Source organism: Pleurotus ostreatus, assembly GCF_014466165.1.
Source record: "Pleurotus ostreatus strain PC9 chromosome Unknown scaffold_6, whole genome shotgun sequence".
Taxonomy (NCBI): domain Eukaryota; kingdom Fungi; phylum Basidiomycota; class Agaricomycetes; order Agaricales; family Pleurotaceae; genus Pleurotus; species Pleurotus ostreatus.
Window position 1 is genome coordinate 30249 of NW_023503161.1, and position 17886 is coordinate 48134.

General features: G+C 52.2%; 2 protein-coding genes across 2 annotated transcripts; both read right to left on the minus strand.

Annotated features, from left to right (window-relative positions):
- Positions 1-5524: 5524 nt before the first annotated feature.
- On the minus strand, positions 5525-8618 carry PC9H_008277 (uncharacterized protein; the record flags this gene model as incomplete). Its single annotated transcript, XM_036777791.1, has 3 exons — positions 5525-7004; positions 7053-7520; positions 7573-8618. 3 exons carry the CDS (start codon positions 8616-8618, stop codon positions 5525-5527), a joined length of 2994 nt encoding a protein of 997 aa, XP_036629219.1.
- A 1705-nt stretch (positions 8619-10323) lies between these two features.
- Positions 10324-12482, minus strand: PC9H_008278 (uncharacterized protein; the record flags this gene model as incomplete). Its single annotated transcript, XM_036777792.1, has 2 exons — positions 10324-11351; positions 11408-12482. The coding sequence occupies 2 exons, from the start codon at positions 12480-12482 to the stop codon at positions 10324-10326; spliced, it is 2103 nt and encodes a 700-aa protein (XP_036629220.1).
- Positions 12483-17886: the final 5404 nt, after the last annotated feature.

The following is a 17886-nucleotide window of genomic DNA, read 5'->3' on the forward strand; positions in this document are numbered from 1 at the left end:
CATGACCTCGAGGGCCGACGCCTTCCAAGACACGATCGACGATGAATTTGGGCGCAAGAGGTTCTGGGTGGACTTTCGGGAGGAGTGGCTGTCCCAGTGGGACATGACAGACAGGCAGAACAAGGTGCGTGGCCTGTTCTATCTTATGGGGTGTACTAACTGATTTACAGAGATTCGCATCATATTTCCGCGACGAAATGAGAAGGCGGGGCGCCCTTCCCAATCGTGCACGCCAGCCCAAGAAGGCAGAGAAGGCTACGCGTCTCCCTCTTGCGGCGACGACTCGACACCAAACGGAGGAGGTCGACCAGCTCAAGTCATCGCAGGCTTCCTCCCGCGCCGTGGAGGACCTACTCCTGCGTGCCATCTCGCCACCATCCCGCCATTCGCCAACGCCGGGGCCCTCTGGCGTACCACGCTCGCCAACTCCCGCGAAATGGCCCACCCCCGTCCTATCGCCACCATCCCGCCATTCGCCAACGCCAGGGCCGTCTGGCGTACCACGCTCGCCAACTCCCGCGAAATGGCCCACCCCCGTCCTATCGCCACCATCCCGCCATTCGCCAACGCCAGGGCCGTCTGGCGTACCACACTCGCCAACTCCCGCGCCCACCCGCATTCAATCGCCGTCGCCCCTCCTCGTCGATTCGCCATTGGCAATCCATGTCCAACCATCATCACCCGCCCTTTCATACTGCGACGTACCAGCATCGCCGACCCCCCGTCCTTCGCCCATTCCACTCGGGCGTATGCCCGTCGTACTCCCTCCTTCGTAAGTACGCGATTACGCGTTCGCCGCTCATCTGACACCAATATAGCTCTATCTGGGCGAAGGATGTCAGCAAGGCCCTCGCCTTCCAACTTGAGCTCCCGGGCATCGAGCACGAGGACGTCGAGGTTGTCGTCCACGGCCAGCAACTGGCCGTCTACGCGCAAAACGAACGAGCGCAGTACAAGTGGACCACCGACGTGGGTGGCTCTGTCAAGGTAAGTAGCTCGTCCCTTTAACGTTCGCCTGCCACTAACTTGACTAGCGCGTCCATTGCGGGCTGGAGAACGGGGCCTTGCGCATGCTCGTCAAGGTGATGCTGCTGGAGGACGTCACCGACGAACGCAGGATTTTTAGCGTCGACGGTAAGTACTTCATCCCCTCCAGCGCCATCTGCTAACTTGGACCTCCTTCAGATACTTTTCCATGGTAGACCCCCCCCCCGCCCCGCATGTCGTTATGCCCCCCCCTGCTGTACTCATCTCGCTGCTGCTGTATCACGTACTTACTTTCTTGTTTCACGCCACATCTTGTATTGCAACACATGTACTACCCTTGTTGTACTTTACATATCTACGAACATCCAATTTGCTGAACATTCGCTAGACTGCCAGGGGAACTTGAGCGCCGTATGGGCATCCAGGCAGCCCGCCCTGTGAGTGAAGTCGAGTGAGTACGGTATGATGGGAGGAGTACGTACTCACCGCGTGGGCTTCCAGGCGGCCCGTGGTGAAGCGCAGGCCTCATTTACATACGTCAGAACCTGCTTAGCACCACCATGAACATCTTGCACGCTATCAATATCGCCCAGATCGTCGTTGGCATCGCGTACGCTCTGTACACGACGTGGAGGAATTTGATCCGGATCGAACGACGTGAGTTTTCCTAACCAAGTCACCAGACGCGATCTAATATTCAATTCGTGAGCGTAGGACGAAGGGAAATGCGACGTAGACTGCGCCAAGCACCCCCACCCACAGATGAATGACTTAGGTACGTTCATCATGCATATAAACGACAGTATATTAACTACAATACATAGTACGGGCGGCGCGGAGGCCCAGTGAGATGAAGAACAGAAATGTATCACTACAAAACATAGAAAAGAGGAATTTTTGAGCCGTAGATCAAGTGGAATAACTCAGTCGACGATGAGGCCAGCGTGAGGTGATGTCTTCGAGTGAGAGTCTCAATGCTAAGCCACCGTATGGGCGGCCAGGAAGCCCACTGAATGGAGGGCTGTAAGTCCTACGGCTTGTCGACACACGTCGTGGCCGGCCAGGCAGCCCGCGTTGTGAATGAGAATGTATGGTAAGTAGGGTATACAAACTTTATACAATGGGGGACGTACGTATGCTCGTCGTGGGCTTCCACGCGGCCCATGCTGTAGGTGGACTGAATATATGTGGCGCTTGCATGCATGGGCTTCCTGGAAGGCCACAGTGAGTGTAGGACCAACAGAATACGTACTGACTTACTCATGCTTGACTAACAGGTGTAGACTCCGACAGCACGGGCTTCCTGGCAGCCCGTGCTGATGTACACGTATTCTCTGTGGGCCCACTGCGCGCGTGGCATTCCTGGAAGGCCATGGTGAGTGTAGCACCATATGTACGTACTCACTTACCTGTTCTTGACTAATAGGTGTTGACTCTGATAGCGCGGGCTTCCTGGCCGCCCGCACTGATGGAGGTGAGTCCCCTGGCGTTGTTCTGACTCCCCTTCATGAGCGTGGCCATCCAGGCAGCCCATGCTTGTACTGTAACTAGTTCATTACTCCCAAACAAGCGTGGGCTGCCTGGATGGCCGTGCTGTGTCACCTATGACACGCGGGGGCGGCTACGCCCCATACATGTACCAGCAAGCTCATCACGGTCGCTGTGGGCTTCCTGGCAGCCCGCGCTGATGTACGTGAGTCCTCTGTTGGCCCACTGTGTGCGTGGCATTCCTAGAAGCCCACGGTGAGTGTGATCAGTTACTAACTTACTTTCTTTTGACTAATAGACCTTGACTCCGACAGCGTGGGCTTCCTAGCAGCCCACACTGATGGAGGTAAGTCCCTCATGTTTGTCTATGTGTATGGCCGTCGTTCTGACTCCCTCTCGTGAGTGTGGCCTTCCAGGAAGCACGCGCTTGTACTGGGACTGCTCTATCACTCCCAAGCAAGCATGGGCTGCCTGGATGGCCACGGTGTGTCACCTACGACCGTGTGGGCGGCTACGCGCCCCGTACATGCACCAGCAAGCTCGCGACTGTCGCTGCGGGCTGCCTGGCTGCCTGTGCATGGCTGTAGGTGCGTCAGCTCCTTCCACGCCGCCTGAAATATTTTTCTGACCGTTCGTTCTCACACGGCAGGCTTCCTGGAAGGCCAGACAGCCTCTGGGGTGTTCAAAGAATCACAGAGGGCCATCCAGCAGGCCTGCATCATTAGAATAAGTTAGGGTAAACTACAGTAAAGTTAGGGTAAACTACAGTAGACTTAGGGTAACAACAGTTGGGGTAGGAGGGATTTAGCGGGTAGGATTATCCTACGATTTCAAAATATGTCCTATAACCACGTATGCTCGTCGTGGGCTTCCACGCGGCCCATGCTGTAGGTGGACTGAATATATGTGGCGCTTGCATGCATGGGCTTCCTGGAAGGCCACAGTGAGTGTAGGACCAACAGAATACGTACTGACTTACTCATGCTTGACTAACAGGTGTAGACTCCGACAGCACGGGCTTCCTGGCAGCCCGTGCTGATGTACACGTATTCTCTGTGGGCCCACTGCGCGCGTGGCATTCCTGGAAGGCCATGGTGAGTGTAGCACCATATATACGTACTCACTTACCTGTTCTTGACTAATAGGTGTTGACTCTGATAGCGCGGGCTTCCTGGCCGCCCGCACTGATGGAGGTGAGTCCCCTGGCGTTGTTCTGACTCCCCTTCATGAGCGTGGCCATCCAGGCAGCCCATGCTTGTACTGTAACTAGTTCATTACTCCCAAACAAGCGTGGGCTGCCTGGATGGCCGTGCTGTGTCACCTATGACACGCGGGGGCGGCTACGCCCCATACATGTACCAGCAAGCTCATCACGGTCGCCGTGGGCTTCCTGGCAGCCCGCGCTGATGTACGTGAGTCCTCTGTTGGCCCACTGTGTGCGTGGCATTCCTAGAAGCCCACGGTGAGTGTGATCAGTTACTAACTTACTTTCTTTTGACTAATAGACCTTGACTCCGACAGCGTGGGCTTCCTAGCAGCCCACACTGATGGAGGTAAGTCCCTCATGTTTGTCTATGTGTATGGCCGTCGTTCTGACTCCCTCTCGTGAGTGTGGCCTTCCAGGAAGCCCGCGCTTGTACTGGGACTGCTCTATCACTCCCAAGCAAGCATGGGCTGCCTGGATGGCCACGGTGTGTCACCTACGACCGTGTGGGTGGCTACGCGCCCCGTACATGCACCAGCAAGCTCGCGACTGTCGCTGTGGGCTGCCTGGCTGCCTGTGCATGGCTGTAGGTGCGTCAGCTCCTTCCACGCCGCCTGAAATATTTTTCTGACCGTTCGTTCTCACACGGCAGGCTTCCTGGAAGGCCAGACAGCCTCTGGGGTGTTCAAAGAATCACAGAGGGCCATCCAGCAGGCCTGCATCATTAGAATAAGTTAGGGTAAACTACAGTAAAGTTAGGGTAAACTACAGTAGACTTAGGGTAACAACAGTTGGGGTAGGAGGGATTTAGCGGGTAGGATTATCCTACGATTTCAAAATATGTCCTATAACCCTAAGATCAATTACCTAGCTGTCAATATCACTTGTAACTGAGCACTACTGGAAATATACGTGAATCCGAAGCTCCTGTCCCTTAAGTTCCTATCTCTGAAGGCTCCAATGCAAGTCAGTTGTTCGAATTCAGGAGAATAGAATAGGATTGCATGCATGAGAAGGCAAGGAATCGCGTTAGAGCTCGCGTTCGCGAGCTCTAACGCTCTAATCCCAAGCCACATAGCTATCTAACTTGGTAGTTGAATGGTAAAATATACATATTTGTGTGATATATTACAGGGTTCTGGCCAATAAATGATATGATAAGGTTGAAAGAAAGAGGTAGGGTAGCCCAGAAGTAGCCGTTTTGGGCCGACCTGACCCAGCACTAGGTCCGGAGTCAGTGGATAGTGCATTCCGCCTTCCCACGCACTGTCCCATTCCACATCCCACGCACTGACCCACTTCGTCTTCCCACGCACTGACCCATTGACTCCGTCTTGTAATAATATACATCGATGGAATCTGTTACAACATTCCCCACACCACCAATGCATCCCACCACACACCAGGTCGTCCAAGACGGCCACACAACTGTTCTATACATCTTATCAATCCCTATTTTCATCTTTGGCATTTTCAGCACCATTTCTCACTCCATCCCTAATGGTTTCCCCATTCCTTGCTCCTAAGCTTCATGCTAGTGCCTTTGCTACTGTTTTCCCTGTCACTAGTCTTCTAGCAGTGTTCTCTCATGTACCCTATTGTGTCCCTAATGTTTTTTCTACCACCATTCCTCTACATTTTCCCCTAGCATCTGTGTGTTATGCATCCCTGCTATTTTCCCTACCACCAATTCCCTACCATCTCTCTCATATGAACCCTGCTACTTCCCTACCATATTCCCTGCCACCAGCTCCGTATCATTTCCCTATCTCTGTATCCCTATCGTCCTCCCTATCACCATTTCCCTACCATCACTTACCCTACCCTAGGGAAAAAATTCCATCCCTAAAAATTCCCTAGGAAATATGAAAAACAATCCCATAACCCTAAGTCCAAAGCCACTTTGCGCGACAGATGGACGATGACGCGAAAGGGTGGGGAGACGGGGAGAGAACGGAGTGTAGGCGGACGAGGTTGAATGGCGTGCATTGCCATGTAAGTGTGAACGGCATCGGAGACGGTGGCTTGGAGGGCATCGCCAAGCATAGGAATGGTGGCATGGAGGGATTGGACGAATGCAGCGGTATCAATTTTGCCTGCGGGAGCCTGAGTTAGAGCTTTGGCTGGCTCTGCGTGGCCAATGCGAAGGTTGGCGGGAAGGTGCTCGTAACCAATCCCGAGCCATTCGTGGTAGGCTAGCAAGAATATCTGTGCTTTGGTGACGTCTTTCGCATCAATGTGAGAGAACGTGTCTTCCTCAACTGCGTAATATGTTTGCGAGACTTTGGAGGAATGTCCCCAGAGTCCATCGAGGATTCGATACAATGACGGACTGTCCCCCGGGTCCTCTTGCAGCGCCAAACCAACGGCGTGTTTCAACACGAATTTCATGAGATGTCGGCAGTCGCGAACGCCCAGGGGAAATATAAAGGTTTCTTGAGTGAATCGTCGCAAAATATCAGTCATCCGCTCGGTGTTGAGCGGTCGAGCTCGATGGACAAAGATGCAGCTGCTGTAGAGGACGGCATGGGCTTTGGTGGACTGAATGTTGGCGATGTACTGGGTGCAGGGGTAGATGACGGCGAGGAGGATGATAAAGAGGCGTGCCAAGCGAGGTGGGACAGCGCGAGGAATCATCGACGGACGGCCGGTATTGTGCTGGGTTTTGTTATAGAAAGTAACAAAGGTGAGAACGCCGTTGGTGAAGTACAAATTGCGAGGGGCATGGCCGTTTTTATAACGTATGTCCTCTATTTCCGTCCCCCTCGCTGCTCCTGCCCAAGTGAAGTTCAACGAGGCGTACAGGTGTTCGACGAGGTCATCAACGTCGTCGATGAAGGACAACAGGGCGTTGGGCTTGAATTGGATGCCGTCAGGAGTATGGACGGCATAGACAGTGCTGTCGTTGCGGCATATGTGGTCCATTAGCGAGTCTTGATAGCGCGAGAACCCGTTTCTTTCATCGGTGAGGAAGGAATATCCGTGTTCTTCGTCTCGTAGTGTGTCTTTGAACCATCCGTCGCTGTTGTCGAGTGACAATGCAGTGTGGATGCGTGCATCAAGGTCCGTAATATCGAGTCCGTCGAGAAGGGATAGCAGCAGCGACTCGGATGAAGAGACCAGGCCTACTGCGAAATCTCTGAAAGAGGACATAGTGAACGGATGAGATTTAAAGGAGAAAGTCTCCATGTCTGCCCCCATCAGGAAGAGAGGGAGGCTGGGCTCTTGCATCGAGATCGCGGTGATGGGATGGATGTGGCATCGAAGGACAGCAAAGGGGGAGTGGCTGCCCTCCGTCAGATATTTGGAGATGTCCTCGTATACACTGTTCCATTGCGTTAGTATGGGGTTCAGAAGAAGGCCAAGGACTTACCCCATCTCGCCGTTGTCCTTTGAGGATGCAAGCTTTTTGCATTGGTACAGCCCCATAGCACGCCAGCACCATTGAATGGCGATCATGTTGTGGCAGATGTGGGTTGCCATTTTGAATCTAGCGGACAGGTCGTCTCGCAAGTGGTAGGCGATCAAGAAACGTGTCAAAGGAATGTCGAGTTCGTTAAATTCATTCGAGACCGGGATGGATGTGAGCATGGACCAACAGACTTGATGTACTAGGTCCCAAAAGGTAGGAGGTGCGTGGACCAGGTCCTCCGGGATATTCGAATTCAGGAATTGCCTTATTAGGTATAGCTGCGAGTCCGTGGTAGTAACGGGGAAGCCGGGGATGGCCTTGTCGGCGGCACGAACGACGAAAGTCATCATGCAGGAAAAGATATGCGCATAGTCGCGGACGGTCTTCTGATTCTGCGGTAGTCGAAAGGGATATCGTTCACAATTGCCTCTGAATGATGTCCGTTTAATATAGTACAAACGAAGTGACTATTTATGCTTACTTGTCTGGAGAGTTAATGAGACGGAGTAGCATAGTATTGCTCCTCTTCTCAAGGACTGGTGCCACGATGTGGACTATGTAGTATTTGAATGCGTCAAAGATTCGATGGAAGTTTGACGGAGCAAGTTCTGGTGCCGGTGGACGAGAATAAGTGTGGGCAAAGCCAAGGTGCGCTCCCGGGAGAGTGAGATGCCATTTGGTGACATTTTCTAACGGTGAGAGTTGGGTGTGGGTGATTAGACGATGATCTTCCAGCGTGAGGGCGCCTTGATCTTGCAGTTGCTTCTTCAGATCGCGCCAAGAACTCTTGGGGGGTAAAAAGTCGTCGGGAGGTGCGGTGGAATTGATTGCGACATATTTAGTGAAGTTGCAAGGGTTGTATATTCGTTGACATTTAGTTTCGACAAATATTGGCGTCTGTTGAGGATGCATTGCTTGCTGGTGCGTATTTTTGGTGGTTTTAGATCCAAATACGTGACCAAAGCAGGGACCAGGGGTAGCACATCGCCAACCTTGTTGAACGGGGAGTATAGGAATGGGGCGGTCGAAGCCTCCTTCGGGAAGGAGGGGTGAAAGATTGGTTCCGAGTTCCTGCAATGCCGAGGCCAAGCGGTCTATGTCGAATCTGATACGTCGAGGGCAAGACTCGTTGATATGTGTGGCCAGATGTTGGGCTGGTACCGCCGAGCTACATTCGAGGCACAATAACAGCCGGGTGGGCGAATGGAAATAGATCCCGGCGTCTTTCAACGTAAATGTTTTGGCGGTTTCTCGCCGACGGGGCTTGCGGGTGGAATGGGGAAGCTGCTGGGTACTTGGGGGGAGCTGCGTGACCTTTATAATAGGCAAATCGGGAGTGGGGGTTTCAGGGACAAGTGTAAAGTCAGACGGCGGTTCAGAAATGGCATAGGGCACAGACGATGGGGGGGAGATGATAGGTAGTGATGCGGGGGACGTTGGATGGATGCGAATTCGTTTCGGCGTTACAGCTTGGTCTTCAACGAAGTCAATTGATCGCTTCGAGGACGAAGGGGAACTAGAGGGCATAACGAGGGATGGCGAGTGGGGACGGTCCGTAGAGTGGCTGCCTGCGTGATGGTTCGAGATATGATCTCGTATGTCGTTCTCTCGATTGTGCTTCTCTGGGCAGAACGGGCATGGATACGAGTAACTGGCCGTTCGCTTGATAACGAAACAAGTGGTTTCTTAAACGAAGATTAGATAAGATAAGGATCGTATTTGTTTGTTTATATTTACCATTCGGTTTTATTGAGACTTCAGCAGGGTGGACGCGTGGTGTGTGGCTTGAATTAGCCTCGTCGCCGCAGTGAGGACAAGGAGGCATGGCAATATTGAATAGTGAAAATAGTAACAAAATGATATCCAGGGAAGGCCGTCCGGGTCAATAAAGTATATGCGATGCGAGGGTGACTAGAGATCAATGCAAACGAGAAAGGGAATGATATCTAGGAAATGCGGTTGCGATGGGAGAATGGATTGCGATGGGAGAACGGATTGAGCAGAAGGCGTAACGATAACGGTTGAAAATACAGGGTGCTACACTAAAATTGATCCTGATAATGCTGATGGTATGTAGAATTAACCGCCCGAAAGTCTACGACTCTGGGGCGTGCGTGAGTCAATCTACGATTGAGTCGACGCAAAGGTGAAAGAAATGCAAGGATAATGGGCAAGAAGTGATGGCGTAGAAATTTGGCAAGGCGGGCGACGAGGGTGCTGGAGGGGGCGAAAGGTTAGCAGGAGATTGGCTAGCTCTAGTGCCACATACCTAGCTTTATGAGCATAGCCCAACGAGACATTGAATGAAACGAAAAAGAAGGTGTCACTTTGCGACGTGTGATTATTGTGATATTGTGAACAAGGATTGACATACTCACATGAGGGATGACCTTCTGCGCAGATCGGTCTGGCTGTTCAGTGATGAATGTGGAAAGGACATTCTCTAGCGACTTTATTAGTATAGATGGAGAAGACGGAAGGACAAGGGCGCACCTCATTTGCCAATCTCCGAGTCTTCTGCCCATCGCCGACCATCGCCGACCATCGAGTGCACCCCAGCGGTTGAAAAGATAAGGGACATGTCATGTAAATGATCTACGCTGAGATCAGTAAGTGGTCGGATGATCTGCGGCATTGGAGGGACTGGGCCTTACAGTCATTGTTGGCACACTTTGGCCGACCTCCCGACATATCGGGGTCCTCCCAGGAAGGAATAAGAGCGAAAAACAGAAGCGAGGTGGTCTACGACCATGTCGCTGGGTTATCCAACAATCGAGGGGCCTCTACGAGGCTGCTCGACGTTGTCCACCATGAGAGCCTTCGCGTCCATCGTCGTCGTCCATCGCCGTCCATCGAGGGGTCCCAGAGCGTGAGTGTAGTGTGTCGAGTGCAGCGAGATGGTCTACGACCATGTCGCTGTTTTATCCAACGATCGGGGGGCCTCTACGAGGCAGCTCGACGTGGGTAACAGTGAAGAAAAGTAGGAACCGGTCGGACTTGAATTTGTCTATTGTCCGTGTGCGTCCAGTCCAAACAAACCATGTTTGGAATAGATCTTATCAATTATCTTATCTTATCTGTGAGCGAGGGCGCTTATCTGTCTATCTTATCACTCCATGGCTTCGTGCAAGATGCAAAGTGCGATTGTGTTACATACGACTTGTGTAGCTATCGAAATCGAGTATGCCAAAAAAGGGGAGCAAGGGGATTGACAAGAAAATAGGAATAGCGTTCACGGCATGATGTAAATGGATGGGTCAATCTTGGTGCGATGGGGAACAGACGGCGCACGGGCAAAGTGGTGGAAGAAGCTCCTGCAATAGTAGGATGCGCACGTCTTCTCAAGCTCCACATAGTCAACGTCAGACTCTTCCTGTCGCAGAGCGTCCACGATCCCGCCCGGGCAATCCCGCCAGTCGACCATTACGCGTGAGATTGCGAGAACATATTTGCGTCTCTCGAGGTCGTTTGGATTGGAAAGGCCACTCCAGGCGGTGAGGTACGTGACGTTCATGTGGTCGCCTCCTCCTTCGCCTTCGAAACTCTGTGATGGGAAGCATTGATTGAGAAGATCGTCATGTGCTATGTGGTCGACCTCCCCAGCGAGCATCTGGCCGTCAAGCATACGAAGCTCCCAGCGAAAGTTGGTCTCGATTACTTCGTACATGATGCGTTCAGTGATACGATCGTGGGGCCATCTGTCAGATGGGATGACCTCGCTGCGCCAGTTGAGATCTTCGTTGCGGTTCTGGTGGTCTTTGTCGTATTCTGCAGTCCATTTGGCGAGGAGACCTTGCATACATTGGCGACGAAGATAGTTGTTGTCGAGTTTCATTTTCTTCGGAGCAGGCTGGCTCGAGTGGGTATCTCGCGAGGAAGGGCCCGCAACAGGAGTAGCATGCGGTTGCGATCTCTCAGGCCCGAGTAATAGATCCCAGCGTTTGCGCGAGATGAGGGTTGGCGACAGTCGAGGCGACATGCGAAGTAACAGTACGTCGAGGTGGGTGATGTACGCGTGGAGGATTTTGAGTTGCCGTGGTTTGAGGTCGGCGTCCGAGTTCAGTGGCACAAACGTCGTGGGGGGTGGGAATATGAACCCGTTTGCTCCTTCTTTGTATTGCGGGGAGATGTATTTCTTGGTCACCGCGACGGTGGAAAGGCCGTGTACCCATGACTCCATCATGATCGGCATGAATCGATGGAGATTGGGCCGAAAGTGTAACACGTCCGTAGGGCTGAGCTGGATCCGGGGCTTGGGATCTGATTTTGTTGGCATAAGGGATGAGAAGTAGAAGATAAACTGAGGTTCGACTTACCATGTTGTGGCTCGTTGTGCGCTCTTGGCGCGCGAGCAGGGCCTGCGGAATAGTCGTGGCCAAAACTGGGCACTGGAGGCGGCCTTTCGATGGTGTCGCGTACAACGGATGTTCGACCAAAGTCGGTGTAAGCGAGGAACTCACGGCCGAAAAGCATGAGATTGTTGTGACGTTGCGGGTCGGCCGCATCTTGGTTCCATACGTTGGTTTTGTGACCGCGCCAAGGTCGCAGTTCGATGTTCATGGCTTCGGCAGGAGTAGGGGTAATGACGGTGTCGATGCGCGTGTCTTCGTGGAACTCGCGGATAGGGCGAATAAGCCAGACAGGGATGCCAGCCTTGGCAAATTCTTCGACTATGACGACTTTGTTGGTCACGGCGCCCACAAAGTTGGCCGTGGGCGACAGTATCCGCCCATATTCGTCCGAGTTCATGAGTGGTTGTCGGACCTGCATGTACTCCAGGTACGCTTCCAATTCGAGGAAGTGTCTCTGGGCTTGAGTAAATGAGAACAAAATGTCAGGCCAGGACGCCTTGGTGCTCTCCAAGCGTCCAATCCAAATTTTCAGTTGCGTGGCGTGTCCATGGAATCGGCGGTTCTGCGAAAGGTCGGGCCGCGATTCAATAAAGGCGTAATATCGTTTCACAAGAAGGACAGAGGGCTCGCGGATGCGGGAGACGAGTCGTTGATCCAGCAGTCCAATACGGGATTGGTGGGATGAGCGGAAGTGGTCTTCATAGACGGGGTTCATGAACATAACATCGTTCGTATCTTCCCGCCGCGTAGGTGGTCTACGGATGCATGCAAGGTGACTGTGTTCTCGGACGTACTGCTGAGGGAGCTGAAATGGGTCCTCGGCACCGAATCTTCCATCCTGCCTGAGTCGGACTGTGGTCGTGAGCCCAAGTACCGGCTCGTAGACATTGTCACCGTTTGGCGTGGTGATGAACGCCTTGCCTTCAAATAGGATGGCCCCCATGGTGCCGTCAAGATATGTGCGACATATCGAAGGCTTGTCGCGATTTCGACTGAGCAAGTCCGGATTCTTGTTGGCTTGTTCGGCCGTAAGAGACATTGAGTATATCTATAAAAGCTAAACATTGAGCATTTGCTGCGATTACTTGAGAGAAGAAGCGAGAAAAGTGTAAAACGAAGTGGTTCTTGGGTGATGGGTTGGGAACTGGAAAACGACATCGGCGACGATCGAAATAGAAAGAGTAATCGACGCGCCGTCAATCTACGATTGTGGGCAAGCGAGACCTATCGCGACAGTCTACGACTGTGGCGCATAGGTGGAAACGAAGATAAAGGGAGGAGAGTGGGGGCCAACAAGGGTTATATAAGGACGGTATGTCGCACGCCGACAATCTACGATTGTCGACAAGTGCAGCCTATGGCGGCAGTCTACGACTGAGGCACATAGGCGTAAAGGAAGAGGGAGGGAGGAAGGTGGGGGCCAACGAAGGGGAGCACTTACGTTTCGGACTTGGTGTTGTTGATGAAGCAACAATAAGCGCCGGGTGCAAGTGTTAACGTTGAGTCGTCCGATTGAACTCCGATCAGTCTCCGATCAAATGGCAGAATAAGGTAGGGCGCCTATTTTCGATTCGTCGTCCTCTATTGTCCTCCGTCCCTCATCACCTCCGCCGCGCCATTTCGATAAGGGTACACCCTCGCTCGTAGAGCAACGGTGAAGCCCAGGGTAGCCCATGATCGTAGATCATTGGCACCTGCATCGATTGGCATCAACATCAACAAACAACAATGAGCTCGTGGGCTGGCCGACCTTCACACCGCTTCGATTCGATAAGGGAACACCCTCGCTCGTAGAGCGACGTTGAACCCGAAGGTGGCTCATGATCGTAGATCAGCGGCACCTGCATCGATTGTCGTCAAGGTTGCCAACCAACAACCCGCCTCCCGTGCGTCGGCCACGCTACATATCGTTGAGGGCAATGGCAGTTAGTGAGGATTCATGTTGGCCGCCAGGAGAACTAGGCCAGAGTGGAAGGGGGAAAAGGATATAGAGAAGTTTGGCAGGAGCTGTAAATGAATGCGCGAGGTACGTTGAGTTTGGTCAGCTTTTCTGCCCTTACAAGTTTTTTTCTCAGATCGTCGGGCACGACGCGCAGTGAGCGTACGGCACGGGACATGGACTATTTATGGATGCACTAGGTAAGGGGTCCCTCCGTCATGTTTGAGGGCCTCGAGGGCTTATTGCATAGGCTGTCGTCGGCTTTTCTTCACAGTTCCCCTGCGGAGGCGTGGTTAAGTCTTTCGCGTAGAACGGTGATGGTCTGTCCAGTATTTCACGCATGTATTCCATTGACCGAACGTTTTTTTCATGGTTTGTCATTGGTGCGTCTTGCTTTGTTGTCAAACCACTCCCTCGTCAGGTGAGCCCCTGTATCACATGGTCGTCTTGCTCCCTTGTCCGCGATGCCCGTAACCGCTCCCTCGTCGGGGGAGCCCCTGTATCACATGGTCGTCTTGCTCCCTTGTCCGCGATGCCCGTATCCACTCCCTCGTCGGGGGTGCCCCTGTATCACATGGTCGTCTCGCTCCCTTGTCCGCGATGCCCGTATCCACCTCCTTGTTCGCCCTACCCTGTTGTGCTTTTGCCCCCTCCGTTCGCCGTGATCACCGCTCATTGTGGACCAGTGTCTACCCGCCCTAGCGCATTCGCCGTGGTGCCTTGACCATGGGGCCACCGTCTCTCGCGTCTCGCATCCGCCTTTCGCCTCCGGCCTTTGATGCGCCCGGCCACCTGCTCATTCAAGTCTCTGCGCAGTAAGCGAGCTCTAACGCTTGTAACTTGTGGAAGGCAATGGTAAGTCTGATGATTCCAGCACTCACCTAACCTAACCTACCGAGACAGTCGCTCGTAAACGAGCTCCAGATAATATACCGAAACCCGAAACCTCAACCCCCTAACATCCTAATGCCCTACGGCCCTAATACGTTGGCTTGGGGGTCGTGATGGGTCCGGGTTAGAGCTCGTAAACGAGCTCTAACCCTTGTAACTTGTACGCAATGTTAATTCCGACTACTCCTGCACTCACCTAACCTAACCAGCCGAGACAGTCGCTCGTAAACGAGCTCCAGATACAATATACCGAAACCCGAAACCTCAACCCCCTAAGGTCCTAACGCCGTAAGGCCCTAATCCGTGGGCTTTCATTTGATGGTGAGTCCGCGTTAGAGCTCGTAAACGAGCTCTAACGCTTATTGTTTATAGGCAGTCCTTAATCCGAAAGATCAATTACCTAGCTGTCAATATCACTTGTAACTGAGCACTACTGGAAATATACGTGAATCCGAAGCTCCTGTCCCTTAAGTTCCTATCTCTGAAGGCTCCAATGCAAGTCAGTTGTTCGAATTCAGGAGAATAGAATAGGATTGCATGCATGAGAAGGCAAGGAATCGCGTTAGAGCTCGCGTTCGCGAGCTCTAACGCTCTAATCCCAAGCCACATAGCTATCTAACTTGGTAGTTGAATGGTAAAATATACATATTTGTGTGATATATTACAGGGTTCTGGCCAATAAATGATATGATAAGGTTGAAAGAAAGAGGTAGGGTAGCCCAGAAGTAGCCGTTTTGGGCCGACCTGACCCAGCACTAGGTCCGGAGTCAGTGGATAGTGCATTCCGCCTTCCCACGCACTGTCCCATTCCACATCCCACGCACTGACCCACTTCGTCTTCCCACGCACTGACCCATTGACTCCGTCTTGTAATAATATACATCGATGGAATCTGTTACAACATTCCCCACACCACCAATGCATCCCACCACACACCAGGTCGTCCAAGACGGCCACACAACTGTTCTATACATCTTATCAATCCCTATTTTCATCTTTGGCATTTTCAGCACCATTTCTCACTCCATCCCTAATGGTTTCCCCATTCCTTGCTCCTAAGCTTCATGCTAGTGCCTTTGCTACTGTTTTCCCTGTCACTAGTCTTCTAGCAGTGTTCTCTCATGTACCCTATTGTGTCCCTAATGTTTTTTCTACCACCATTCCTCTACATTTTCCCCTAGCATCTGTGTGTTATGCATCCCTGCTATTTTCCCTACCACCAATTCCCTACCATCTCTCTCATATGAACCCTGCTACTTCCCTACCATATTCCCTGCCACCAGCTCCGTATCATTTCCCTATCTCTGTATCCCTATCGTCCTCCCTATCACCATTTCCCTACCATCACTTACCCTACCCTAGGGAAAAAATTCCATCCCTAAAAATTCCCTAGGAAATATGAAAAACAATCCCATAACCCTAAGGCAGTACAGCTCATTCTTCCTGCTAATTTCGCATTTTGGAGACTGTAGCTTGTCCATCAAATATGCTAGCTATATACTGTCAATTGTATCTCATGTAATTTCGCATTCTGAACACTTTTCTACCCTCAAGCAAGTCATGAAAATGAAATCCTGAGTCACTAACCCTGTATTTGCTGTTTAAGTTCGCATTTTTCCAGCTTTTGACTGTCTTAAAATGGCCCTAACTACTTCGGAGCTTTTGCATCTTATGCTTTTTATTATTCTGAACAACATTCCTCTATATACCTAAGCAATTGGAGCAGGTTCTGACCATGTTTCATTACAAAAAGTGTCATTAGAGCGGAATTTGAAGTCCCTAATGTGGGCTACTGACTGTGAGAAACTAATTTAGTAGTGAGGTCGGAGTTGTGATGTATTGTAACTGTGAGAAAATGCGAAAACTCAGCTGCCTGAATAGGCAGGTCAGGGGAAAGAGGGAACAGGGGCACATTAAATAAAACACAAAGATAATTCCACAGCTTCCTCAGATGGTGGCGCAACTCGGCGCAACAACGACCCAGTCCTGGGGGATATATATGGCGAGGTTTGGGGAGCTGTTGCGCCGAGTTGCGCCACTGTTTGAAGTGGCTGGGGCCAGTATGGTAGTTTTGCAGGTAGTAAACGTGCTGCTGGATGATGAGGAAGCGGCGCAACACGGCGCAACAAGTTGTCCCATATACCTTGAGGGTATACCTAGAGATGGGTACTTGTTGCGCCGAGTCGCGCCAACATCCTGGCCGTTGGCACCCTCTTCTCCTCGTACCGAAACGGTATTTGAGCTACAGCACGAGGAGGAGGGCAGATATCTCCGTAGGAATTTTATCAGTATACTCTCCTAACATGCCCGGACATATTTTGTCACCTAACCCTGGGTCGGGGAGCGACGGTTGCTTCGCTGCGCTCAGCGAGATTCTCAACGAAGAAGGGGGCGCTGGAGCGTGGGGAAGCGGCGCAACTCGGCGCGACAAGGTGATTCTTCATCAGAACACCCTAACGGAGGTGTGTGAAGTTGTTGCGCCGCGAACGGAGGAGGTCGACCGATTACACCCTGTAATCCGTCGGATAATATAGATAGGGGTGATGGTATCGGTCGTGGAAGAGCTTGTCACGACTTGGCGTGGATTGAGGTGCGTCTGAGTTGTCGTCGTGTAGCCTGTCGTCGACGTTGAGTTGGTAGTCGCTGCGGAAGAGCGCCAGCGCCTCTTTCTTGATAGGTTAGGCGTGTTGAACTTGATCAATCTCGGGACTCTTGACCACGAACACACCCTCACTATCGTTAGGTTAGCACGCTGTTCTTGTTTCATTGGGCAGTGACTCAATGTACCATCCAGTACGCGCCACTGGAGAGCAGATAAGGTACGAGTTTGTATCGCGGGCGAAGGAGACTCACTATTGTTGACGTTGGGTAGGTCATCTGCCCCATGTATCTCCAACATCACGGTCCCGACTATGTCGTTCGACGCGGCGAAGCAGTACTCCCCGTGGGTCTTGCTCTTCCCAAACCAGTGTCAGTGCGAGTGCGAGTGCGTGAGTGCGTGAGTTCCTGGCCGTAAACAGTGCACATGACTTATCGAGTCTGAATCCAGCTGGACCGTCTACAAAACCCTAAATCAACGCCCAACGCCATCAGTCTGCTCAACGCCCACGAACCAATGAACGAGTGCTTACCTTACTCATTGATCCCTCCACTCCAATCCCATGGCGTGCAGCTAATCCCATGCCATGAATCTAGGGCTCGATTTACGAGGTGTCCTCGAATCCCTCAACGGCGGCGTAGGTAAGTCGATGGCAAACCAGTTTATTCAAGGGTGATCTAACGACCACTACGTTTTGTTAATACAGGGTCCCTACCGTTTATTTCTACAGGTCGCGGGCGAGTCCTGTCGTCGTCGTCGACGATGACGTTTCGATTCCATCTACAACGACGACATTGTCAGCGCTGCGAAGCGGCTATCGAATGACAAGGTGCGTACCTCACTTCTCCTCTTTGTCGCATTCCCATTCCTTCCTCCTCTAACGTCTTCGTCTTCGTCGCTCTAGCTTTCTCCTCCAGCCATCAACGTCTTCACGAAATCCCAGTGTCGCTCGCTCGCTCGCCGTAGCCGCAAACAAAACCCACTCGCCTTTGTCGACGCAGCACGTCGTTTTGA